Source organism: Alosa pseudoharengus, unplaced genomic scaffold (genome assembly GCF_046254945.1).
Source record: "Alosa pseudoharengus isolate Yale_2024_CS ecotype anadromous, Long Island Sound unplaced genomic scaffold, YU_APseudo_1.1 YU_APseudo_1.1_scf_5, whole genome shotgun sequence".
Classification (NCBI taxonomy): Eukaryota; Metazoa; Chordata; class Actinopteri; order Clupeiformes; family Clupeidae; genus Alosa; species Alosa pseudoharengus.
Genome location: NW_027468837.1, coordinates 30,738,783 through 30,765,549, shown reverse-complemented (window position 1 = coordinate 30,765,549; position 26,767 = coordinate 30,738,783). Strand labels below are relative to the sequence as shown.

Genomic DNA, 26,767 nt, shown 5'->3' with positions numbered 1-26,767 from the left:
GTTTCCAGATATTTTGAAACACCTGTTAGAATATTCAATGGCTAGCCGACAACATCTCAATGCAAATTCCAAAATTGTTTGTCTATTTATTTCCACGGTTCAACACACGAGACGACTGCCACCCAGGTGTGTACAGTAATGTGTACATTAGCCTATAATACTAGAACATAGTTTGGCTGCAATGGCTTTATTAATTTCTGCCAGTTAGTGCATTTTCCCTGTGTATAAGTTAAAGACTACATGCATTATTGTGTGTGACACTGAGGATAGCCTATCTGAGACGGTGGTCTGGTTCAAATGAGTTAGGCTACGTGAAATTGAGAATGGCACTCCGACTAAATCGTTTAGTCTATTTCTTTGTATTGTGAAAAAATTGTCAAATGAAATATGGACTATTGCAATCAATGATATGTTAAAATGAATTAAAATGAATCAATTTCTATGAAAAATCTCTGTCTGTTGTGTGTGTGTGTCAAGTTATAGCCTAGGCCTACTGTGTGCATTTTTAATTGTATCGCCTTTAGGCTATGCGCGGGATGTGCCAACTTTTTATGAGATAGACTCTATCTGATACAGAGACCCCCTTAAAGACAAAAAGATAATTCGAGCCCTGGTACGCAGAAATTATCATACAGAGAAAAGACAACTGGTTGCACGACAAATTTGTAGTGCAACCCTCAATTGAGAACTTTGAGAATATTCCGTCCCAAGTCTAGCAAAACAACACACCACATTCATTTGCCGATTATGCATACAATACATATTTCAGCAGAAGAAGCTTTACACATTTTTCATTACTAACATCATTTTACACAACAGAAGGTCAGAAACACAGCAGAAGAAAGAAAACCTCTAAATATTATCCAAAACTCATAAAACTTTGCAAATAATGTTTTTTTCAACAAAAGTAACATATTCAGGGGGTCAGAGCATAAGAAAATCAGGTATCCACATCAAAGCTGGAGCACTTTTTTCACCCTTTAATCCCTTGAATCAAAACCAAGATGTCAGGCTAACCAAGTCAGATGATGAGGTACAGATCACATAACATTCAAAGATAAAGTAAATGAAAATTGGGTAACACTTTACTTGACAGTATCGACATAAGAGTGACATGACACTGTCATGAACACATGACACTGTCATGCCACATGAACCCTAATCCTAACCTCTAACCCTAATCCTAACCCAACCTTAACCCTAACCATAACTCTAAACCTAATCCTAACCCCAAACCTAACCCTAACTTGTTATGACAAAAACCGAATGTCACTTAATAACAGAAGCGTTATGTCATAAACGTTTATGACTCGTTTATGACACGTTCATGACAGTGTCATGCCACTCTCTACTGTCAAGTAAAGTGTAACCGAAAATTGTGTTTGCCATTCCTGGAAAAGGTGGGCCAGGTGCTACTAATAGTAACTTACAACAAAGGTTTATCAGAGGAAGCAGATTCCATCGAAGATGTGCTTTCTGAAGATGATTCAGAAGAGGTTCTGGACATCACATCTGGATTAAACAAATACAAATGGGCTTTTTAATATACTAGGTTTGACTATATTCCGTCAAGGACATTGTACATTGAGAAGAGAATTCAGAAATGAATCTGTCTGGACATAATCATCTGCATTATGAGATTCAAAACATTTTTTTCAGGTTGGGATTTATTCCCTGTCTGTGCACCCTAATCGGCATAGACCAGGGGTCACCAAATGGCGGACCGCGGTCCGAGTCCAGACCCTAACGTGATCCTATCCGGACCCAGACCATAATAGCCTAATTTAGATTTTCATGTAAGATTTCAAAGCTGCGCTAAATGTTTTGTTGGTTAGGATAACAGCATTTACTTCAGGAGCTTCAGGAACCATCATTTCGCTTGCTGCTACTCAGCCAGTGAAATCTGTGAATTCTGATAAAGTCGAGTCAGTGAGTAAAGTAGCCTACTATGGGGAAGAGACTCACTGATAGCCTAAAACGAGCGAGGAGAGAGACGGGACGAGAAACAATCAGATGGATATCTAAGTTAACGATAAGTAAGTTATTTTCAAATCATCGATTGCTCAAAGAGGAGAAAGCTAGACAGCGAGAACAGAGCTTTATGTAACGATACGGGGGCAATACCACACAAAACTGGCACGTCCGTAACGCCAACTAAATATGGATGTGACAGTTTTGCGCGGAATTGCCCTGGACCTCTTCTACATATTCTGAGACAGGCGATTTTTAAAAGCACCAATTTGAAGCACCTTTACTAGACAGAGTATATATTTTGAGCAAGCATAGGGTAGGCTAGGCCCATTCAACAGTGAATTGAGACCACTTTACGATTTAAGAAGGCAATATGATTTGATTATGATCCACCACAATCTAGTTAAGCCTACATTCACTGCCCAACAACGTGATGTTCCTGGGTTTCCAGGATTTTGGGTCAACATAAAAAAAACTAAAAAAATAAAATTAAACTTGCTGATTAACTCATTGAATGCCAAGCTGTTTTCGGAAGCTTTGTCCTAGAGTGCCAGCAATCTAGACCATTGTTGATGATTTTTGTACAGCCACAGAATATTCTGTGTTGTAGCTATGAACACATACAATGGCTCATTTGAAAGGTGAGACTTTAAGCTCTCAGTGGGTGCAAACCGTGTATTTCTACACGCCTCTGTTTCTGAAATCCCAAGCTAAACAGTGGCTAGTTTTCATCAAAATCACTGTTTTTTTTCTAGAAATGGAGATATAACGTCTTTCATGAAATATGAAGTGTTGCCTGTAAAGATTCCGGGAAGTGACCTAGCGAGACCTGGCGAGACTGCCACCTAGTGATAGACCCACGAAAATGGCCTGGTTTTGAGCTGACGTGCATGCGTCACTGATTCGACCCAAAGCGGCAACCGAGTTATGATAAAATGTCCAGATTGTGCGTTTTCATGAGTTTTCGATCGTCATATATTTCATTTCCATTCACAGAGTTCCCAAAATCACATATAAGGTGTGTTAGAGTGTCTAGTTTCGTAATTTAAAAAAAAAAAGCTAAAAACGTAATATTACGTTTTTGGCACTCAATGAGTTAATTGAATACCCCTGGCATAGACAATAGGTTTAATTTTGACACTACTGGCCTTTAACCAATCACTGGCCAAGACACAACATGAAAGTCCCAAGCAGCCACTGAAACAGATCGTTGATATCACTACCAGCAGAGATGTGAAACCCGGCTTGAGAAAGTAGAAGACCGATCACATATTTGTTCCAATAAATCACAACTCTTCAGCCAGGTAGATAAGCTAATTAGTGAAATCACCTGTTTTAGGTGCACAGGTACAACTAATGGACAAATCCGGTGAGCAATTTGTTTATGCCGCCAGCAAAGTACAGGTTAGCAGGTCTGCAAACGGCTAAAAACACTGCAACTTCCATCGCATTTTTTTTTTAAAAAGTTGTCACAAAATCAAGTATTTCAGGTCGCAACAATCTCAAAAAATCCTCACGAAATCCTGGAAGGACTGGTTAAGGTGATATAAAGGTAAACATCTTGCATAGAGTACCCTTAACTGGTTTGGCAAAAAATTCCATCAGTCCCAAAAGACGGCTAGGTCAATCTGTCTTTCATGTTCCCATCATCTTATGTCCGAGTTCAAAAATAAAAGTTGAGATCTTTTTCAGACAGTGTCACCAAGCATACATATGTATTTTGGTTCTGCAAAATGTATGAAAAATATACTAATTAAAAATATATCTTATAGATTATGCTTGTGGTTCTAGAAATCTTGATATGCTCTGGAGGTATCATGATAATTTGCTTAGGGGGTTCCGGTTTGTATCCCATTTAAATCTTTTGTATTTTCATTTAAAAAGTTTGTGAATTTACCTGAACTCCGTTTGTTCCGCGCTTTACATTGGAAATCTTTTTCCTCCTCCCATGTGTACTTGCTCTTCTTCCTCTCCTCAGGTGACACTGTGGGCATAGCTCTCTTCTGGAAGTTTCCACGATGATTGGGCCTGCAAGCTGCAAAAAGTAAATAGAAACAGAATATATAAAACACACCTAAACCAAATACAAAGAGCAGTTCTCACATACAGTACTACATCAATATGAATCATAAATGATTAAACAAAAAGTTACCTCACCTCTTAAATACACAACTAGACCAACACAGCATAGGGAGAGGCAGACGACTACAATTTCTGTGGCTGGAATAAAATACCCTGGAAAAATACAGTTAGAATTTAGCTTTTTTACAGTTGTTATTTGAACACTTTGAGTGTTTTCCTTGTTATGTTGTGTGAATGTGTGTGTGTGTGTGTGTGTGTGAATGTGTGTCCTCCTGTTAAGCTACTGGATGCAAAATCCCCTCAGAATTAAGTATCTACCAACCTACCTATCTATCTACGTACCTACTTACCTATCTACATTACAGTTATCTATGTATTAGTTACAAGTTGGTAAACTAGTTATTAGCCGTAGTGGGTAGTGGTAGTTGATATTGTTTTCATTACGGCTGTCTGTTTAATTGCGCTTAGACTGGCCTTGGTGTCGTGAGTTTTTAGAGGGGGTGGTGTTTTTAAGTGTAGCTGGACTAAGTAGATTGTTAACGTTAGCTTTACTGAACTCAACTCGTTTTTTTCTGGAGCTGCGTCCGCACTTGCTGTAAGTTTTAATTGTATGGGAGTCTCGTGTTGTTAAGGGATTTGTTTATGTAGTTGTCATAGTTACAAGTTGGTAAACTAGTTATTAGCCGTAGTGGGTAGTGGTAGTTGATATTGTTTTCATTACGGCTGTCTGTTTAATTGCGCTTAGACTGGCCTTGGTGTCGTGAGTTTTTAGAGGGGGTGGTTTTCCGCGTGATCAATTAGGACTAGCATTTAAAGTGGTTATTGTGCTGGAGCGTCAGCGGAGGCGTCAGCGCTCGTGTGCAGCCGTCCTCGTGTGCAGCCGTCCTCGTGTCAAGACGAATCGAGTCTACCTGCGACGAGTCCACCGAGCAAGGACACAAGCAAGGCACCTCTCAGATAAGTTTCACTCTTGTCTCACCTTGTCTTGTTAGCTGACAATCCTTCTAATAATGTGCCTTCAACATATCCCTGTATCCGGTCAGGTTAATAAGCGTACTGGTGTTGAAAGGCAACAATCAGTTCAGCAGGCTTGTCCTACTTTTTCTGTAGGGTTGTGGAATTGCCAATCTGCAGTGAATAAAGCGGACTTCATTCCTGCTCTGGCCTCACAGTTATCGCTTCAATTGCTTGCGCTTACAGAGACGTGGATTAGGCCAGAGAATACTGCCACGCCTGCAGCGTTGTCGACCAGTTATGCTTTTTCGCATACCAGTCGTTCGTCTGGTAGAGGAGGCGGGACAGGCTTTCTCGTCTCTGATGATTGGAGGTTTACACAGTTGCTGCCTGCTCAGGTCCACAACTCGTTTGAATATCATGCCATCATGATAACTGAACCATACAAATTATACTTGGTGATTATTTATCGCCCTCCAGGACAACTTGGGAACTTTGTGAACGAGTTGGACATTCTACTGTCTGCTATTCCAATGGATGCATGCCCATTATTAATCCTTGGCGATTTTAATATTCATTTGGATAACTCGTCTGCAATTGACTTCCTGTCCTTACTCTCCTCATTTAATATCACACGTGTCCACAGTCCTCCTACTCACAAGGCTGGTAAAGATCTTGATTTAATTCTGGTACGTAACTGTAATACAGACAACGTTTTGGTTAATCCATTACATGTATCGGATCATCACTTTATCAGATTCTCTGTGCGTCTCCTGGATAACCCAGCAGCTCCTCCTCCGATAATTTCGTTCCGGCGTAATCTCAGAAGCCTCTCAAGTGACCATTTTGCAACATTAGTAACATCTGCTTTACCTACTCCTAGCTCATTCTTGACACTTGAGGTTAATGACGCTACAGAGACTCTCTGCTCTACACTGGCATCTTGTCTGAATGCAGCATGTCCTCTTTCCTCAAGACCTACTCGTTCTAAACCTCGCCATCCATGGCTGACGAACAGTATAGTCTCAGTACGAAAGGAACTTAGAGCTGCTGAGAGGAAATGGCGTAAATCCAGAGATGGAAATGATCTTAGTAACTACCAGTCTTTGCTGTCATCCTTTTCATCCACTGTTACACTTGCAAAAAAGGCATTCTATCAAAGCAAGATTGAGAGCGCCACTGACAGTAGACAACTTTTTTCTACTTTCAAATCTCTCCTCAATCCTCCACCACCACCATCAACTACTTCACTGTCAGCAAATGACTTTGCAACATTTTTCACTGAAAAAGTTGCTAAAATAAGTGCTCAGTTTGATGCTCCTATAAGGAGAGCTTTGCCTTGTGTTAGTATGACCCCATCATTTGACTCTTTCTCTCCTCTTGATGAGGAAGCAGTCTCTCAATTGCTTCAGCGATGTCGTCCAACAACATGCCCATTAGATCCTGTCCCGTCCACTCTTCTACAGTCTATCTCACCCGCTGTTCTACCAGCAGTCACACATGTATTTAATGCTTCTCTCAGTTCTGGAATAGTTCCTTATTCTTTTAAACAGGCTAGGGTTACACCTCTGCTAAAGAAAAGTACACTTAATCCAACTGAGGTGAAGAACTACAGACCTGTCTCCCTTCTTCCTTTCTTGTCAAAGGTTTTGGAGAAAGTGGTCTTCAAGCAAGTTTGTGACTTTCTCCATCAGAATAATCTACTAGACCCTATGCAGTCTGGTTTCAAGAGTGGTCATTCTACTGAAACTGCTCTTCTGTCTGTGACTGAAGCATTGAGAGTAGCTAAGTCCTCTGCTCAGTCATCAGTATTAATTCTACTAGATTTATCTGCAGCCTTTGATACTGTTAACCATGACATTCTCCTATCTATACTATCTGAACTGGGAATTTCTGGAAAAGCTCTTGACTGGTTTGAATCTTACCTTAAAGGGCGTTCTTTCAACGTGTCTTGGCAGGGACAGGTATCTAAGTCTCATGCCCTCACCACAGGTGTGCCTCAGGGATCAGTATTAGGACCCTTGCTTTTCTCTATTTACACCACTTCTTTAGGTGATACCATTCGCTCCCATGGATTTGACTATCACTGTTATGCAGACAACACTCAACTTTACCTGTCTTTCCCACCTGATGACTCCAGTGTTTCCCACCGGATTTCTGCATGCCTTAAGGATATTTCAGCCTGGATGAAAGATCGGCACCTTCAGCTTAATCTCTCAAAAACAGAGTTTTTGGTGTTTCCAGCTAAAACAGCTATTCCCCAACAGATTAACATCCAGCTTGACTCAACTTCACTGACCCCAACTAGATCGGCACGAAACTTGGGCGTTGTAATTGATGACCGACTTAACTTCTCTGAGCATATAGCTTCTATTGCAAAATCATGCCGGTTTATGCTTTACAACATTAGGAAGATCAGACCTTATCTGACACAAGATTCCACACAACTTCTTGTTCAGACCATGGTCATCTCTAAGCTGGACTATTGTAATTCACTATTAGCTGGCTTACCCGCTTGTGTAACAAGATCATTACAGCTGATTCAAAATGCTGGAGCACGCCTGGTCTTCAATCAGCCAAAGAGGACACATGTAACTCCTCTCCTAGTTACTCTCCATTGGCTCCCTATAGTAGCCAGAATTAAATTTAAATCTCTCACTTTGGCCTATAGGACACTAACTAGATCTGCTCCTAGTTATTTAAATTCAATAATCAAGCCTTACATCCCCAACCGCCCACTGCGGTCTTCTGGTGAGCGTATGTTGTGTTGACCAGTCATAAAAACTGGGTCTAATTCCAGACTCTTTTCTTCAGTGGTTCCATGTTGGTGGAATGAACTGCCCAGTGCTCTCCGTTCCTGTGGTAGTTTTGGGTCGTTTAAGAGGGGTCTAAAGACATTCCTATTCAACATATGCTTAGTTGTTTAAGCGCTTATGTGTTATGGTTTATATAATGTTGTTTTATTTTAATTGGGCTGTTAATTAATTTGACATTATTGTTTATTATTGATATTCTCCTTAATGTAGTCTTAGCATGTTATTGTTTTTATATTATTGATTGAATTGACATTATTGTTTTATTATTGCCTTTCCCCTTTTTTACATTGCTTTTTTATTAGGCTATTGATTGAATTGATATTATTGTGTACTACAACTATTCTCCTTACTATATTTGACCTAGATTTTAATCTGTTCCCTGTTCATTTTTAAATATTATTATGTTGTTTTGTATTTATATGTCGCTTTGGACAAAGGCGTCTGCTAAATCCATAACCATAACCATAACCATACATTACCTATAAAAAGTATTCACCCCCCTTGGATATTTCCCCTTTTATTGCTTTTATAAATGGAATAGTTTAAAATATTCCCTTTAATTTGGCCTTTTTACAATAATGTACAAAAAACCCTCTTTAATGTCAAAGAGAACGCACATTTGTACAAATGTTAATTAATTTCAGCCTTTGGCCACAATTAAAGCATACAGTAGAGTCTGCGTGGATAGGTCTCAATTAGGCATCCACATCTGGATACTGCAAATTTACTCCGTTTTTCTTTGCAAAACTGCCCAAGCTCTGTCATGTTGGAGGGGGATCGGGTGTGAGCAGCCAAGTCCAGCTATATATATATATTCTATAATATGTGTTGAACTTTCAGCTTTGAAAACAAGTGTTCCCTCAAATAAAATCTGTGCCCCCTTAGTGTGACTGCCACATTAGGCTTTTATTTTATTACTATTTCATATGGTCTTCTTTCGTTACATGCAGTGGCACACTGACACACACACATACACACCAGACCCGCCCCTCCCCTCAGTGCACATCATGAGTCAGAACAATCTTGCAACACGGCACCACAGTGCAAATCAAGTTAAATACTCATGCATGCAAATTAACAACTTTGTTCTTATCACAACATGAAATCAATCGTGAAGATAAACAAAAAGTTATCGTGAAGTTAGGCCTGTCGCGATATTCAATAAATCAATGAATCGCATGATAATTAAAATTAGCTCGATAATTTTTCTGGCTGCGATAAATGCCATTTGCTTGTTTGTTTTCCTCGTCTCTCTCTCTCCCTCTCGGGTCCTTAGAGTAACGATGAGTGAACCCTCATGTCAGTCACTTGTCAGTCGCATGGTGTGTGGGGAGGCGGGACTACTGGCGTATCCTACCACAGAGTGCAGCTAAAAAGCCGCGTGAGAAGTATACCGGCACTAGGCAGAGAGAAAGCTAGTTGCGAGTTCCAGTAGGCTACGCCTAATAAAGACAAAAAAAATTGAATTGTTTCTAAGCCAAACGCGACAGCTGCAGTGTGGGAGCATTTCGGATTTAAACCGAATGCCCGTGGTGAACCACTGAACGCGTGCGAGTCGGTGTGTCGCATTTGTTGGAAAACAGTCGCAATTAAAAGCGGCAACACAACAAACATGCATATGCATCTAAAACACAATCATCCGCTGCAGTTTTCCCAGTTGGGGAAAAAAAAACACAAGTGGGCCGTCTTCCTCTTCCCGAGGAAAATTCTCAGAACGACAATATTATCGCTTATCGCAATAATTTCTGAGACAATTTATTGTCCAGCAAAATTTGTTATCGTGACAGGCCTATCAGCAGTTAGCAGCATACATAGGCTAAGAATCTTAGCTGGTAACGTTAAGCTAATGTCAGAACACAGCTGAATTGTTGTGGTTAGCTGCTATTTGTCACTCGCATTTTAACATGAAATGTTTGCATGACCACACCTCTTGGATATCTCAAATGCACCCTCTTATCACTTTACTCTACAGCCAATAGTCAGTTGGATAAACATAATTACCAGAGAGAGTAGCAGCGAATGGCCGTTTAGCCTAAACAGTCGTGAAGTTTTAAAAGTCAGCTTGAGAAGTTAACGAAGTTACCACCAGCAAGAGTTGCAGCACAGGGGAGTAAGAAAAAGGAACTAGGAACCAGGGACATGGCAATAATGCAGCAAAAGGTAATGACGAGTTTTTTTTTTTAAACCAAAGTAGCTCTCTCTACTGCACTTTAAAGAAGGCAAATAGTTGCGCTAGTGGTGACGTTGCATATTGCGTCATCAGAGTGTAATCGCAGTCTTTGCAGTTTTACTCCCGTAAAGCAAAGACCCTACTAGTGTTAATTGCGCAAGGCATATTCCTTCAGATGCGTTGACTGTCAAAATACCGGTGGGTTCCCAGAGACTTGGAGATTTTATTTGGGTCGCCAGCACAATTTTTTTGTTGTGTCATAGGCCTAACTTATACCATTTAGCTAGGAAAGCTAACAGTTTTTTCTATTAGAGTCTAGTTTGTTAACTACCACAGTCACCACCCTCTGTGCAATTTTGCATTTACAATACCTCTGAAACTGGGGGCCGAACGCATCGCAGAGGGGACAGCGTGGACATCTCACTCGCACAATGAAACATTTCTGTGGGGCGCCTGCCTTGGACCTCGCAGTTGCAAAATGTAAGAGACATGAAACAGCCTTTTTGCACACAACATTAATGGACACCAGCTCTTCAACTTGACCCATTAAAATCTAGTTACCGTGCTGTCAACTGAAGCAGACATCCATATACCGGTGAAGCACCCGATTTGGTTCCCCATGCAATTCATGTTTCCTCTCTAGGTCTTTACACGGAAGCTCTAGTCGGTTACCGTAGCTGAAAACACGGAAAACGCAATACAGCACTGTGAATACGCACGGTAACCTAGCAACAACGCAAGAACTTCAAAACAGTAGGGGAGTTCGTCTTGAGGCAGATCTGTGCAGATCTGACTTGATGTGATGCATGCTGGGTTGAACACAATGCATACTGGGATGGACGCAATGCATACTGGTTAGAAATTCTGTCCGACTTCTGTCAGCCGGGGAGGGACATACCACCGTGACACCATGTCACATGGCCTTAAAATATCGCGGGAGTCTTAGCCTGCAGACAGATCTTGCAGTTGCCTTCCACGAGCTGCACGAGCTGAAACCAAGGGGGCAGGCGAATTCCCGGAAGTAGAAGCATCGATGTAGCGGTGGTTATCAACTCTCTGCTAACCCCATAGAACGCCCTTTCATTTAGGATTTTTTTGAACTCCCATAACTTCAAATAACATATATCATGTGCCGATATTTTAGCTTCTGTGTTATCTACATAAACAATAAAAGGCAAAACAAGACTCGACTACCTCGTACGTAACGTTAGGTTCCCGTAAGAAGAATGTTTAGCATGTCCGGTTGAAGGGAAGCTAACGCACTGAAGGGAGATAACCGTATTGTTTGGATAAGAAGCGTAGTCCAGCCAGCACGGAAACTCGTGAACAAAGCTATGTAGCCTACAATAGCATTGTAGCCTATGTTAAGGTAAAGCATAGAGGCAAGTAAACCTAATGAAAAACAGTAGTTTTACCGTTAGGTAGTCTAACGATAATCATTTCAGAGGTTTTCGATGGATTGACCGTAGGTCAGAAAAGTGGAAAGAAGATTAGCTTCAAGACTAGAAGCTATAACTTTTTTGTTTTGTTTTACCATGACTGTTTTTGAAGATGATCATGTGAGGTAGTTTCAACATTAACACGACTTGATATCACTTGTGAGGATGATATTAATAATAATACATAAATAAATGTTTAACTTTGATGACTTTGAAGGCGAAGGAAGTGTGAGAAGAATTTCTGTGTATCTATCATATGAGTTACAAGATTCAGTTCGATGGCTAACGTCACGAAGTTAAGTGCGAGTCTGCGCAGTACTGGGGGGACCAACTGAAAAATGACTCCGTGCCCTCCCATTGAGAACGACGGAGTCTGTTCGTCCATTTCTTTTACTGTCTATGGCTGAAACAGGCCCTCATGACGTCAGTTCAAAGACGTGATAGGGCGATTTGGGAGGAATGTCCTCATGACGATTATGACTAGAGGCTCATGCTGCTTCCTTATGTTGGAATATGCGAAAATAAACAGAAATCGAAGGGATACCTTCTTATACGTGATTTCTGCAACAATGGTAGGCTAGCCTACTGAAAACGTTTGGATATTCTGTTATTTTCTGCTGTTGGCTAAATAGATAGACACACATATAGGGGAAACACTTGATATTGAATTTATGTGCTACAATGCAGGCCTGTTAACTGTATGACAACAGTGGTTTATTTAAACTACATCATAATAATTTATTTCGTCAGTCATCATGCTCATTTTAATGAGTAAGAATGAAAGTTCTGCTGTGTTTATTGCAAACAACATTCCGCGATATCTCCCGCGATGTCTCCCGCGAGTCACGTCAGGCAGACTGTAGCCTTTCTGTCCGGGATGAGCTGCCCTCTGTTGTAGCTCCTCCCGGCTATGCTCTGAAGATCACGTTTACGTAGTAAGCCAGACCAAGTCAGACTCAGCCGAAGTCAAACAAGCCTAGTGGCGTAAAGGAAACAGGAATTCCGGGGGAACCAAATCGGGTGCTTCACCGGACATGGCTATTCAATTTGCGTCATAGGCTGTAGAGGGTGACACGGGAAGCAATTTTCACTCCCGTCCCATCCCGAGCCCGCACAAATACTCCCGTCATATCCCGATCACGTGACAGCCCCCCCAAAAAAATTCTGTCCCGCAAAATCCCGAGAGAAAGACTCCCGAATCCCGTCCCGCTCCCTAAGTTGATGTCTAAAGTTATCCGACTGTTAGGCTACAGTAGCGTGCGGTGACCATACATTTAGAAAGCCTTGTCTAACTTTTCTTTAATAGCCGATCATTTTGGGCTACATTAAAATTACATATTTTACAGTACTTTGCTGTAGGCTATGCTTAAATCATTTCATAGTTAGATCTCATCCCATCAGTTAAGTTTGCACCGTTCTCATCACGTTAAACCAGTGAAGCATAGCAACGTTGCTATGAGTAAACAAAACTATTTTTTGTGTTCCGCCAGGGTTATGCGATAAATATATTGAGGAATGCGATCGTCGAGGTGCCATGCCCCAACATTGCATGACACATTAAACCCAACGAGAATCGCTTTCCCGGACAGCTCGTGCAATTGAATAGAGTTGTCCTTTGCTGATACTTTCGCCTGTAACTGTTTCTTTGCATCCATTTTGCCTTAGGGCTTATCGCTGAAGCTGATTGATTGTGAACAGGGCAGCTGCTTGTCTTGCTCTGATAGGCTACCAATCAACAACAAACGTATTGTAACGTTTAATGCACACGACACCAACGTTGTTCAATGGCAAGCTTTATTGGCTCAAGAACGAGGGCAGGGACACAGACCAAGACCAAGACCAAGACATAGAACACAATGCAAACAGGGCAGGTCAAGCACGCACACACACCACACATACAGGGGAGGACACAGCCCCCCACACAAAAAGGATCACACACGAGGGAGAACTAAAAGGGGAACATGTTACAATAAAGACGCTAACTTTACACTTCTAACTTTGGAGAATAACGACATAAACCCCCCGATTGTTCACCCTCGTGTCCCAGCATGCCTTTCGCTGGAGAACGCTAACACAGTCTTTATGCGCCGACGCTACATAGCTCCCCCAACAAGCCGTTGCCGTCCTCGGCAACGACCACGAGGTAGCCACATGCTAGCGTCGGCGCGCGTCGCCCGCCACTCAGTCCAGTGCGACAGTACCGCCAACTCACGTGGGGTGCACGCGCCGCAGGAGCTCACTCAACGGGGCGCCACGCTGCTAGCAATCCAGTTCGGGCGTGCTAGCAGCCACGTGGCCGACCCGCTCGTCACCAGCTCCCTCTCAGCAGCCGCCCTCAGGCTGCACTTTCCGCGGCGTGTCACCACGGCACTCCTCCTCTCCAGACGGGGCCCTAGGTGGCCTTACAACCGTCGACACTGTACCAAGCACCGGGGTTCGAGGGGGGCCAGGTGAAGCTGCGCCAACGCCACTCCGCTCCGTCGAGTCGCCGACCGGGACAGACAGGCACCGACTCCACAGCAACCGGACCGCGCTGAGCTCTCCCGCTGCAGCTACCGTCTTCGGCGTCCCTCCTCGTGTTGCCATCTCGCAGAGCCGTACTGCTCTGTTCCCGGCCCGTTCCACTCCTTCGCGGCCTCGGCGAAGGCACGACCCCCGAGATGGTCGTGCTATCGAACTCCACACAACGAACTTTTTTCAAAAGGCGCCGGCCAACAGGCCAACTAGAACTAGCGCCTAGCACTGCACGGTGCCCCTCACACGCACCCAAAAGTTAAAACACACAAAAACAGTCACACACTAGAGGGCCTTTCCATCGAAGCTGCCCCACCGTCGTGAGTTCGCTGCCCTCAGCGGCTCCGCCAACCGTCCATCGTCTAGGAACCTCTTCCTCGCCGCACTCCCTCGGCTCTGCTCACGCGTCGCGGCTCGCCGTGGAGTCAGCGCCCAGGCCAGCGTCGTCTTCTCCGCGACCGCTTCTTCCGGCCAGATCTCCTCCCATGGCAGCAGGCAGGTCCCGGCGACAGCTCCTCTCCTCCGGCGGCAGTAACAATAGAAGGCCTCAAGCTCTTTAGTAGCCCTTACAAGGGCTCTCCCTGGATCCTCTTGCGTGGGCCTCCACCCAGTGGTATGGTCTTCCGCTCCCCGCTTCTCTCGCTGGGCGGAGGCCATGTTCGAAAGTCGCTTCTGACACCAATGTAACGTTTACTGTACACGACACCAACGTTGTTCAATGGCAGCTTTCTTGGCTCACGAACGAGGGCAGGGACTCAGACAGACCAAGACTAAGACATAGAACACAATGCAAACAGGGCAGGTCAAGCACGCACACACACCACACATACAGGGGAGGACGCAGCCCCCCACACAAAAAGGATCACACACGAGGGAGAACTAAAAGGGGAACATGTTACAATAAAGACGCTAACTTTACACTTCTAACTTAGGAGAATAACGACATAAACCCCCCGATTGTTCACCCTCGTGTCCCAGCATGCCTTTCGCTGGAGAACGCTAACACAGTCTTTATGCGCCGACGCTACAGTATTGTGGGTTGTAATTGGTTCTCTTTTCTAAAATGAAATGACTCATGTCTTTGGCGCACTCACTGCATTGCAGCGTCATTTTTTAAGTTAATAATCTCTGGCTTCCCGCCAGCTCCCGTTTATTATTTCCTGTCCCGTCCCAATCACGTTACCAACAGTGAAATGTACTCCCATACTGCGGGAAACCCGCGGGAATACCGTGACCTGCGGGAGTCCCGAAAAATTGTCAGCCTCTAATATAGGCTGTAGATAGTTTCGTAGATGCACAAAGTTAATAGCAACCTCCTCACATTCCTTATTATTTTGGATTTAAAACGCTGCATTATATAAGGCTACAATTTAAATGGACATTTTAAACGCTATTATTTCCTCTCATCCACCTCACAAACTCTACTAGGCTACAGAAAAGGCGCATTATCTTTTGGCTATTGCGCAAAGTTCCATTCTTACAACATAGCCTGTCACAACATCAATACACAAATAAAGAAACCTCCACAAACAGGCTACAATAACGACTTGAGTTATTTGCTATGTTCACATCGGAATTGACGGTGTTATGGATCCATTTGTCTGCAACGCAACGTAACCTACAACATCTCTCTTTAGAAATACAGGAACTAGGGATCGACCGATATGTTTTTTTCAGGGCCGATACCGATATCAAATATAGCCGCAAGCGGCAATGGCGGGCCCGAGCACCTGCGGGCCGCAACCCATGACATTTCAGAATCCAACAAAGCACCGACGTGGTGCATTTGTAAAATGTACATATTTGATATGTGTGTTATTTGTTTTTGCATGTTATTTTCTGGCACATTTACTTGCTTGGCCAGGTGGGGCAATATGCAAGGCAGGCCCATTGTGTGTCATCATAATCATAATATATATTAACCTGAGAAATTTCAGATTATTAATTTTAAGCAAAGAACATTTTTGATACACTTTTTGGCCAGATGGTGGCGCTATATTAGGCATGTGAATTACACATGTGAATATCATCACAATAATGATATCCAATATTTTGTAAAGTTTCAGATCAACCAATAAAGGCATTACCAATTTCTGGCACATTTTCCTGCTTGGCCAGGTGGTGGCGCTATGCCAGACAGGCCCATAGGGTGTCTGGATATCATCATAATTATAATATCTATTAACCTGAGAAGTTTCAGACCATTCATTCAAAGCATAGAGCATTTCTGGCATATTTCCTGTTTGGCCAGATGGTGGCGCTATGCTAGGCATGTGAATTATATGTGTATGCTAGGCATGTGAATTATATGTGTGAATATCATCACAATAATGATATCCAATATTTTATAAAGTTTCAGATCAATCACTTAAGGCATTGTCCATTTCTGGCACATTTCCTACTTGGCCAGGGGGTGGCGCTATGTCAGGCAGGCCCATTGGGTGTCTGGATATCATCATAATCATAATATCTATTAACCTGAGAAGTTTCAGACCATTCATTCAATGCACTGTGATTATATGACACATTTCCAGTTTATATGGTGAGATATTAAAATCATGACATATTACAACATATCAAAAATCCCTTCGCAATTTAACATCAGCAACATCTTGGCATAATGTTAGCCAAATTTCACATGAATCCGGCAAACCGTCTAGGAGGAGTATGTTAAAATTGATCATGTAACATCAATGTAATTGCCATTCTTTCTGTTGCCAGGTGGTGGCGCTATGCCAAATATACATTATGGGCATGTGAATATCATCACTACCATGGTATTCAAAGACCTGTGAAATTTAAAACATTTCAAGCCATGCATGGTGAATTAAGACACATTTATTGTTAACGTGGAAGGGTATTAAAATTCATAGTTTCGCCATTTCATCAAATTACAACATATCAAAAAAAGCTTCACAATTTAGAATCAGAAGCATATTGGCATCATGTATACCAACTTTCACATGAATCGGATCAATCGTCTAGGAGGAGTACATTAAAATTGATCATGTCCACAATGCACAAAATCCCAATTACCTCACTTCCTGTGGGCGTGGCTAATGGCATGTTAATACAAAAGTTGATTGTTTTTGGGAGTTACACACACCCACCAAATTTGGTGTGTGTATCTAAAACTATATTCCAACCACAAGTCACAGTGACATAAGGGGGCACTATGGAGTTCCTGGGCCAAGCCCAGTGCCAAGGCTTTTCCCCTGTGTATTCATGGTACCTCTTGACGTGTGTGCCAAATTTCATGCGTTTTCACCGATGGGAAGAACGTCTTCTGGCATCACAATTCATCACATTTTAGTCCGCACAAAATCCCAAATACCTCACTTCCTGTTGGGCGTGGCTAATGCATTGTACATACGAAAGTTGTTCATCTTGGGGAGATACACAAACCTACCGAATTTGATGCGTCTAGCTGAAAGTATGTGCCAACCACTGCCTCAATCACCTAAGGGGGCGCTACTGAGTCCCTGGGCCACGCCCAGGGCCAAGCTCTTGTACCTAACTGCTTTGCGTGACACCTGATATGTGTGCCAAATTTCAAGCGTTTTCGACCATGTTAACCACCTCAAAAAAGGAAAACGCTCTGAGACAAAGTTAATATAATAATAATAATAATAATCCTTACAAAAACAATAGGGCCTTGCGCCCTTCGGTGCTCGGGCCCTAATTATTACCAAAACAGGAGGCCGATTACCGATATGCAAAACCGATATGTCAACTTTGTCAAAAAGGGGGGTAGATAGTAAAGGCAATATGCTGCAAAATTTTTATTCAAAAGCATTTAATTATGCAAACTTTTTTCTTCTTCTTTTGATACACACCCGAGTTTGAAGGCTAACTAGTAAACAGCATATCAGTAACGTGCATCAATCGGGAGTTCGCTAAATGAAGGAAGTGGGTGCTTTTTGTGATTATTGTGATTCATTGCAACTTCAGCAATGTAAGGTAGGCTACTTTAGCCTAGAAATCTAGACGCACCCTAGCGGCAGCAAATTACATTACATTACAACGGTTTGGCTTGAATTCCCTGCTACTTGAAAACAAATAAGATAATGTTGCTGTTGGCGAACAGTGTGACACGAGTTAAGCTTTTATTAAGTTGGCAAAAGTTTGAACTAGCCAACTAGCTCCGCTGGTGGGAAACCATGGGACTCATAGCGCTGTCCTATTGCGTGCAGAGGAAATTTGAAAGACAACCGATTATCCTGTCCCTCAGACCAAGCACTGCGAACGGTGAGTGCCCAGACCCTACATTTTAATGTGGGTCTGGCTCGTCAGGCTAAGGCTACCTTCCTTACCTTCGAAAAATAGCTCCGTACAGCTGAAGCCCAGTCTACAGTCTGCCTCAGTGAGAATCCTAAACTTTCTCTGTGTTCAGTCTTCGATCCTGATTGGCTGCATTCGTGCTAACTAACAAATCAGACGGTGTAGTGGGCGGGACAATGCTCTCGACCACAGAGTAGCAAATGCAGGGAGTGAGAGACACTTTACAGACAAAGTAGCGCGTTTCATTCTTTATCAATTTCAATATCGGCTTATCGGTGGAAAAAATGGCCGATACCAATTATTATAAAAATGCTAAATATCGGCCCTAATAATCGGCCCGGCCGATAATTGGTCGACCCCTAACAGGAACAGTTTACTATGCTGAACAGTTCAACCATATGTCTATGGTGACAACTGCGTAGCATGCAAGAATATCTTCAAAGTCTCGGATGCACATTAAAACATTACGGGCTCTATCTTGCACTCCAGCGCAATTGACTTTGTATACTCGCGCTTTTGTCTTTCCTATTTTGCAGTCAGTGCATATTGGAATTTTCCCTCCACAGGTACATGTGCGCCCACGGGGGCGTTTCAGCGAAAAGAGGGGGCGTGTTCCGGCGCAAACGGTCCCTGTTGATATTTTGCAGTTTCAGAAAACAATTCTGCCACAGACCAGGAACCTCCTGGTCTAAAGTCAGTGGCGCAAATTCAGATGCTATTTTAAGGGCGCATGCATGGCCACAGGCCTGCAGGAATGAATGCTATGCACACCGATCTACAGACACCCTGTGCACCAATGGAAACATTCAAAGCTTTGATAATATTTGTCCGTTTCCTGGTTTTGTTCGTGCATTGGTCAACTAAAAATTTAGTAGCCTATATAGTACATCTACATGCAATATCTTTACAACAACAACGCCTAATTACGATTAATTTGGACAACTTTATACAGCCCTATAAAGGCTAAAGTTACCTTTAGTTTTGTTCCAATTTACCGTTGTGTATGGCTTTAAACATCGTGTGCGCTATAACATCAGCCTATAAGCATTATTCCAGCTGCGCTAAGGTTTTGATAAGCACCACAATTTTGCCTACCTTGTTGTAGCCCATCTGAAATAACTCCAAGCTTTGCTATGTTCCCTCCATCCTTTCGTTGTTTTTAAAAAACGTTTTATATCCATGATGGCCTTGAAGTCTTGAGTTTGTGAATTAGCTTAAATCAGCTTATTATGTGCTGTTAACCAGCAACCATAGATAGTAAAAGAAAGCAGCAAGTAGCCTTGGCTACAATTTCTGTAGTTGCTGCGTCCATTTATTTTTATTCTCTCTCCTGCTCAAACAAAAGTTGTGCGTGCATTAAGTTGATGATAACGTGTTTACAAACTCTACTTTACATAAAATATTGTAAATAGCCTACTGTCATGCAGTTAATGGGATACTGTGCAGAGTTGGAAAGTTAGGTCAACTTGGAAACTGTTTCTTGTTGTTGAGTTGCCTGATGGTAAGGTACAGCCGTAGCTTACACCTGCAGGAGTGCTTGCTTGGGCGCCTGTGTTGTGCAATGCACTTTGCTCCTCTCATCTATGCGACGCAGTTCCCATTTCTCCAAACCATACATAATTACAAGGACAAATATTGCTACACAAAGGAAATCAGTGTGGTGTCCGATGTGAAAAAATAGGTATAAATATAGCGTACACATTTCCACGAATCACAGATGTGTTGATGACATACATTAGGAAATATTAGAGGACGGGATGTTGAACTGCATGCCGATGCCATTTAACCCAAATGCCCCAGCAGCAGCATGGGAGAGGAGAGCTTATCTGACAGAAGATCTGCATTTTCTATAGTGAGGTAATGTTACATTGCAAAAATATCGCCATGCATTTATAACCTCGTGATTCAGTGAGAGTGATCCCAAAACATTGGAAAGTGACATTTCTGTATTACATTTTGTGGGTCGCGATGTCACACCCTTAATTTAGCAAATGTGTACTGGACACACCTTAAATGTCTTTATACGCCAGACCAGACGTTTCAGATCACCAAGATAGGGCCCAGTATGTTACAATAATACACTATAAGAGTTATGTGAGTGATTTTCAAATTAATGTCTCTTAAATGTCCTTCGGAATGACTTAAATAACTATCTATCAGTCTATCTATCTATCTATCTATCTATCTATCTACCTACCTACCTACATGGAAGGCTATCACCGCTGTCACATCATTTGCAACAAGTTAACAGTTCTCTATCAATAGTTAATGAGTTGTGTTTGGCGTCTGAAGTCATACCTTCTTCCTTCAGGGTCATGATGCTTAGCGCTTCACTCTCGTGTTTCACCTCACAGGTGTACTGGCCCTTCTTCCTCTCCTCAGGTGACACGGTAATCACAGCTCTCTTCTGGAAGGTTCCATCTTGATTGAGCACCGTGTCCCTCACATCCACATCCTCATCCATCTCCACTCCATCTTTCTTCCAGGTGATCATCACACTGTCAGGGTAAAAACCTGTAGCATGGCACACCACTGAAGAGGAGTGTTCCTTCTGTAAAAGAGAGACTTTTGGGGGGACTATGAGGGGGGGGTGGGGGGGAGATAGGGAAGATTCAGAGAGAGAAATAAAATATGTTTTAATGAAAATGGTTAGAAAGACGTTGATGTCAAGAGATACAATTCCTAAATATTGGCAAAGAGACATTTTGATGATGTTAAAGGCAATGGAAAACATGTAAAAAATTGCAATCAAAATAAACACATAAAAAGGTATCATCTGAAATTATTTAAGTAACATTAACTAACTATATATTTGATTAGCTAATAAATTACAGTTTTTCTCAGTCACACAGGTGCATTTCTGAAATCATCATTAACATTTGCACAACAGTTCTCAAAACAATTAGTGCAAAATGCAACGGTATGGTCAGTGCAAGTAAAATGACATGTCCATACGCCATTGTTTATGAACAAGATAGTCAAACTGCTTTGTCTTGATGTAAATATTACAGTTTACTCTGTAAGTATTTTCTAATGAATAATGTGCAAGAAAGCAATATTTTTTGTGTGGCATAGCTATTTAAAAACAACAAAATTACACATTATTGTTCGTGGAACAAAAGTAAAAAAGTTTTTACTGTTAACAGACATTGTGACAGTAAAAAGCAAAGGATTTAACAGCATTGTACAAAGGACAAATTATGAAAATACAGCATCACATCCCTTGGTCAGAGCTGTGCACCACTAAAAGCCAGACTGATAAAAACGCTAACTAATTATTGCAACAGCCTAAAAGTGTTTTGGATAGTGTATGAGTCCCTAAATGATCAGGGTAATGCTGCCTGCTGTAGGGTTTCTGCTGTTATGAGTGTTAAGTGTGCTGCTGTACCTTTCCTCTGCAGAGTGCTGTTCCCATACTGAACACACTCCTTTAGCCTGTCGGGGCATTCCTGCGTTAGGAAGTGTTTGAGCCACTCAAGGTCAGCTCTGTTCATGTTCCACTTATTCATGGTTGGCACTGCCTCTGCCACAGGAGCATTCCATGTCATCTGCTTCACGTCCAGTGTGAGAAAATCCTCTCCATAATATCCATACTGGTCAAAACTGTCTGTGGTTCCAGTTTCATCATCCCACTGACAGCCACAAATTCTCTGGTATGTATGAACTCCTGAGAGAAATAAATAAGTTAAATGTTTCTTTATATGTAAATGCAAATGGGCTTGTCTACATGTAAATATAAACAATGCATTTTTGTCTAGATATATGTGGAGTATAATATAACTTTCAACATTACCAGGGGTGCCATTAATGTGGAGGGTTGTTGATGGTTATTTCATGTACATTTAAATCTATGTAAGCTTACTGACATTAAGATATCTTGTTCAATGCATTCCTCTACATTATTGCTTTTGCAATACAAATTTACTAATTGTAATGTCAATAAAGCAAGGTGTGTGCGTGTGTTATTCTATATATTGGTGTGGCCATCTTATTTGTATGACCTCTGTTGTAGGCCATCCGTTGTGCAACATTTCTATAAATGACAGTCAGCATGTTTCCATGTGAAAATTTCTTACAACCACAAATCAGAAAAAGTTGGGACGTTGAATAAACGGCAAATAAAAACAGAATGTGATCTCATCACGTAAACCCATATTTAGCTGCAAAAAGGACCTAGACAACATATTATTTTGAGTATTTCATGGAAAATATATGTTCATTTTGAATTTGATGCCAGCAACATGTTAAAAAATATGCAAGGTCTTATATGTTGCTCAAGATCTGTACAAATCATTCAGAATGAATTGTGCTTTGCCAGATGTGCAAGATGCCTATGTTGTAGGCACTAATGCACCTCCAAGCCATCATAGATGCTGGGTTTGAACTGAGCATTATAATAAGTTAGATAGGCCCTCTCCTCTTTAGCCCAGAGGAGTCCATGATTTCCAAAAATAATGGCAAATGATGATTGATCTCACAACAGGACCTTTTTCCACTTTACCCCGGTCCATTTTAAACAAGCTCTGGCCCAGATAAGACGATGATATTTCTGTATCACATCTAAATACAATTTTTTTTTTGCAGGTTGAAGTTTACACTGCCATTTGTGAATTGAGACCAAACTGTGTTCATAAACAATGCTTATCAGAGGTTTACCTGAGCCAATGCAATGATTTTCATTACAGAAACAGGTCTGGTTTTAATGTAGTGCCATCTGAGGTCCAAAAGACCACGGCCATGCAATATTGTTTTTCAGCTCTGTCCCTTGTATGCAAAGATTTATCTGGATTTTCTGAATATTTTTATATGAAATGTAGATGATAACCTACCCAAATACTTTGCAATGTCATGCTAAGAAGCATTATAATTATATTGTTTCATCATTTTCCACACAGGTTTACAGAGAGTGATGCATACCTCTACATCTTTACTCTGCATTTCTGGGAAGCTCTTTACAGTATCATACCCAATCATGTTGCAATATTGCGTTTTTGGCACTCAACGCATGGGAACAAAAAACGCAATATTGCCAGGGGCGGAGCCAGAGGGGTGGCTCCAGGTGGCACAGGCCACCCTTGAGATTCGATTGGCCACCCTAGGTGCCACCCCCAAATCTTAGTCTACGATTGGCCATTAACATGGTCTAAGGCAGGACCTTTCTTGATGCACTTGCAGCAGTTTGAAGTATCAGACGTCAGAAATGTAAGTGGCAAACACGCTTGCCTTTATTGGCCTACAGGCTACTGCTTGTGCTAACACGCAAAGATATCTATTTACCTATTGCATCTGCAAGTGCCTATTTATCTAATCACACACTTAAGTCGCAGACATTTGCTAGGTCATTAAGGGCTGTATTTTGGGCCACCAGCGCATGGCGTAATACTCGGTATTCACCCGCGGAAAGTTGAATTCGGTATTTTGCACGTTTATTTTTTAAGCATTGCGCCCAGGGGTGTGGCAATTAACAACCTAGGGAGGGGCCTAGCGCGTAGTCTAAAAATCGCTATCATACACCACCTAAACCCGGTCAGAACCCAGGTAGCAAAAATTGTGCGGGCCGAAAGCGGCCCGATTAAGGCGAAAACACTCGGCCGATCCTCGGCATGAATCTAGGTCCGATTGCTCTGCGAGCACTCGGCTGTGACGCGGCCCTATTGTGGAACGCCGAGTGAGAGGACGTAAAGCCCCCGCCCCCAATCCAGTTACTTGGGTTTATTTTAATTTTATTGATTTCCATTCGTGTCAAGTTAATACCAGAATCGCTAAACAGCCGTTCTTTATAGGCTACAAGATAAACTGAAAATACAAATACAAGTAGACAGTTTTCATGTTTAAAACATTGTTTTTATTATTATTGGAGCACACTTAAGTGTGACACCCTATGATGTCTGCCGGTTTGGCCTCTGGCTTCGGCCACCATCCTTGTCACAGGCCAGCTGCAGCCATCTGGTGATGAGGAGCTCTATCTCCTTTTCGGAGGAATCTTTGGTTAGGGCATTCCGGCGGACTGCATCTGAGAAAAACACAAGAAGAGGGCAGCATGATCATGTGATGTATCAGTGTAGCACTTATGTCACTGCAACCGCACCACCTTGCAGTTATCACTTGTGTCACTGCAATCACCACATTGCAGTTATCCAGTACTGACCACACTTTTCAAAATGAGCCTTTTGAATGCAGGCTTTTGGTTGGCCCCACTCCAATTAATGAGTCTCGCCAGCGAGGTGTTCATGGCTCTTGAATGTCAATATATACGTGAACACATCTAAAAAGCTATCCCCCTGGCATTGATAAGTCAAACACGTCTGAATTTAATTGCAAACAATAGCCTATGCAAATACAAGATCTATGCAGAAGGCTAGACAGACTTGCTCATTGTTTGCAATTAACTTCAGATATGTCTGGTCTATCAATGCCAAGGGAATCCCTTCTCAGGGACGTTGGGGTAGGCTGCGGTAACAGCCCAGCTAGTCAATGTTAGCTACCTTGAGCTAAATGGTGTTGTTAGCTGGATTCGTTCGCTCCATAAAAGTACAACTAAGCCAGCTAACTTTTTGTTCCACTTTATTTTCTTCCACAGGTCAAAGACTGTGCTCGTAAAAAACACGAAAATTGCATCCAAGCTGCGAAGAACCCATGAGCTAACAACACCCCAGCTAGTCAATGTTAGTTAACGTACTCTGAGCTAAACAGCTAGCTACGTTCGCGCCTTAAAAGCCGGAGACACTTTCATATATATTTTCCCCAACTTGCACTACTTTACTCAGGCATGATAAAGAATTTTCGGTTGTTGTCCTAATTAATAATTATTAATTGCATTGCATTTCTGAATTCTTTCTTCTCGTTTCATCTGGAGGATAGACGAAGGAACCTCATGAACAAAGTTTAAACGGATCGATAATAATCAATATTTAATCAGCAATAATTCGAAATATGTAGAGTTAATGTAAAATGTTAAGGAAACTCAATTGTTAATGCTTTTTAAGGAAATGTTAGACGACTTACCTCAAGTTCACCGTTTTCGCAGTCTGCTCCCATCCAAAGTTTTCTAGTCTTCTCTCATCCAAAGTTGTAAACGTCACTCCAGTGACGTGCTTCTTGACGCTTGCTGCAGTTGAAATCGGCTGAATACTGGTAAAAACGGTCTGAGCCGAGCGCCCAGAGTTTAACAGCAATCACCGGTCAATGCTGGTAAAAAATTGAATTGGCCAGTAAAATGAGTTGCACACTCAGTTGCTAACAAAACGTTGTACATGTAGGCTACCCACCCCATCCCAAGTACAGGATTAGTCTGCATGTTAAAAAATATATGGGCCGGTAAAAACTATATAAGATAGGCTATTAGATAGGATAAGATAAGATAGTAGCCTACTTTATTCATCCCGAAGGAAATTCAAGAAAATATATATTTTGGCTGGCATTTTGTTTCTATCACCCATTGGTAGATGAGCCAAAAGTAAAAAAAAAAAAAGTTGTAGGTGCGGTAGCATGGCTGCCTGCAGGTGGCAAAATGACCTGGCCCAATTGCGTTTACCACGACTCAGCCGATGCCGCGACGCAGCCGACAGCGCCGCAGGTTTTACGGAAGCGGCCCGCTCCTACTTGCTAGCTGGGAAGTCAATGGCGAGTTGTTCATATGCTATTTTAAGAGCGCATGTCAACAGTCATATTGGCAGGTGCACGCACCATCCTTCTATCATTCATGAACGCACACCAGCGCACGTCCATGCAAAGCATTGCACGATTACAATGGGAAACATAATTAGAATAAAGATATTACGAAATACTGTACATCTCATGATGAGTAGTTATTCACAATCATTTGCAAATTGGTAATGACGGTTAAAAGTGATTAGGGGAGAAGCGAGAGACACGTATGGAGCACAGCTGAAGACGCACTGTCACGAGATATAAGCAACCCCTCTGCAGGATTAATGTTGTTTTATTCAGTCATTTGAGCAACATTAGGGTAAGTGTTGCTTTTTCCAGCCTATGTTTTCGATGGTAACCCATTGTCAGTCAATAGTGAAAGTAACTGCATATAACTGTCTTGTCGTTGACTGACTCCTTGGTGAAGTTAGTTTCACTTTGCCAATGAGTTCAAATAATAGACGAGTGCAAATGTGTGAAGGCTATGCTAGGTTTTAGTAAAGCATGGTTTAAGAATGACTATTCCATACGGTCTCGCAAGCAGCCTCCTTCAAATGCGCCGTTGAATGCCAAAATGCCGATGCATTTATTTGACATATCGCGCGTTGCGCCGTTAAAGGGAATGACAGATGTCATTCTCATTGGTTTAAAATGATGTTACGCCCCAAACACACCCATATGACTGATTAAAAGACTTAGGAACACCTTGTTACGCCATGCGCTCCACTTTTGAGAACGAAACCCCTCCCAATGTGAACTGGACATCCTACTAAATTTGAATAGACTTTTGACGAGTGACGATGCACTTTAGAATGTCATGATAGGGCCCTAAGTGTTAACTGTAGGCTAGGCCTATACTTTTGTAAAAGTGTTTAATGGCAATAACGTCC

General features: G+C 42.1%; 1 protein-coding gene and 1 long non-coding RNA gene across 2 annotated transcripts in view; both read right to left on the bottom strand.

Moving 5' to 3' along the window:
- LOC143104596 (major histocompatibility complex class I-related protein 1-like) overlaps window positions 1-26,767 on the bottom strand; it is a 48,656-nt gene that overhangs the window by 783 nt on the left and 21,106 nt on the right. Inside the window, exons 3-7 of the mRNA XM_076268716.1 lie at window positions 21,616-21,894; window positions 20,526-20,804; window positions 4,129-4,206; window positions 3,869-4,006; window positions 1-1,512 (exon numbers count right to left, since the gene is read on the bottom strand). The exon at window positions 1-1,512 is cut by the window's left edge and continues 783 nt beyond it. Coding sequence (XP_076124831.1) covers window positions 1,427-1,512; window positions 3,869-4,006; window positions 4,129-4,206; window positions 20,526-20,804; window positions 21,616-21,894 — 860 coding nt within the window. The 3' untranslated portion in view covers window positions 1-1,426. The remainder of the gene's footprint in view (window positions 1,513-3,868; window positions 4,007-4,128; window positions 4,207-20,525; window positions 20,805-21,615; window positions 21,895-26,767) is intronic.
- Window positions 24,050-25,653, bottom strand: LOC143104597 (uncharacterized). The gene is made up of 2 exons (XR_012983097.1): window positions 25,233-25,653; window positions 24,050-24,240 (listed from the first exon to the last, which is right to left on the bottom strand). It is a non-coding gene; the product is annotated as an uncharacterized LOC143104597 (long non-coding RNA).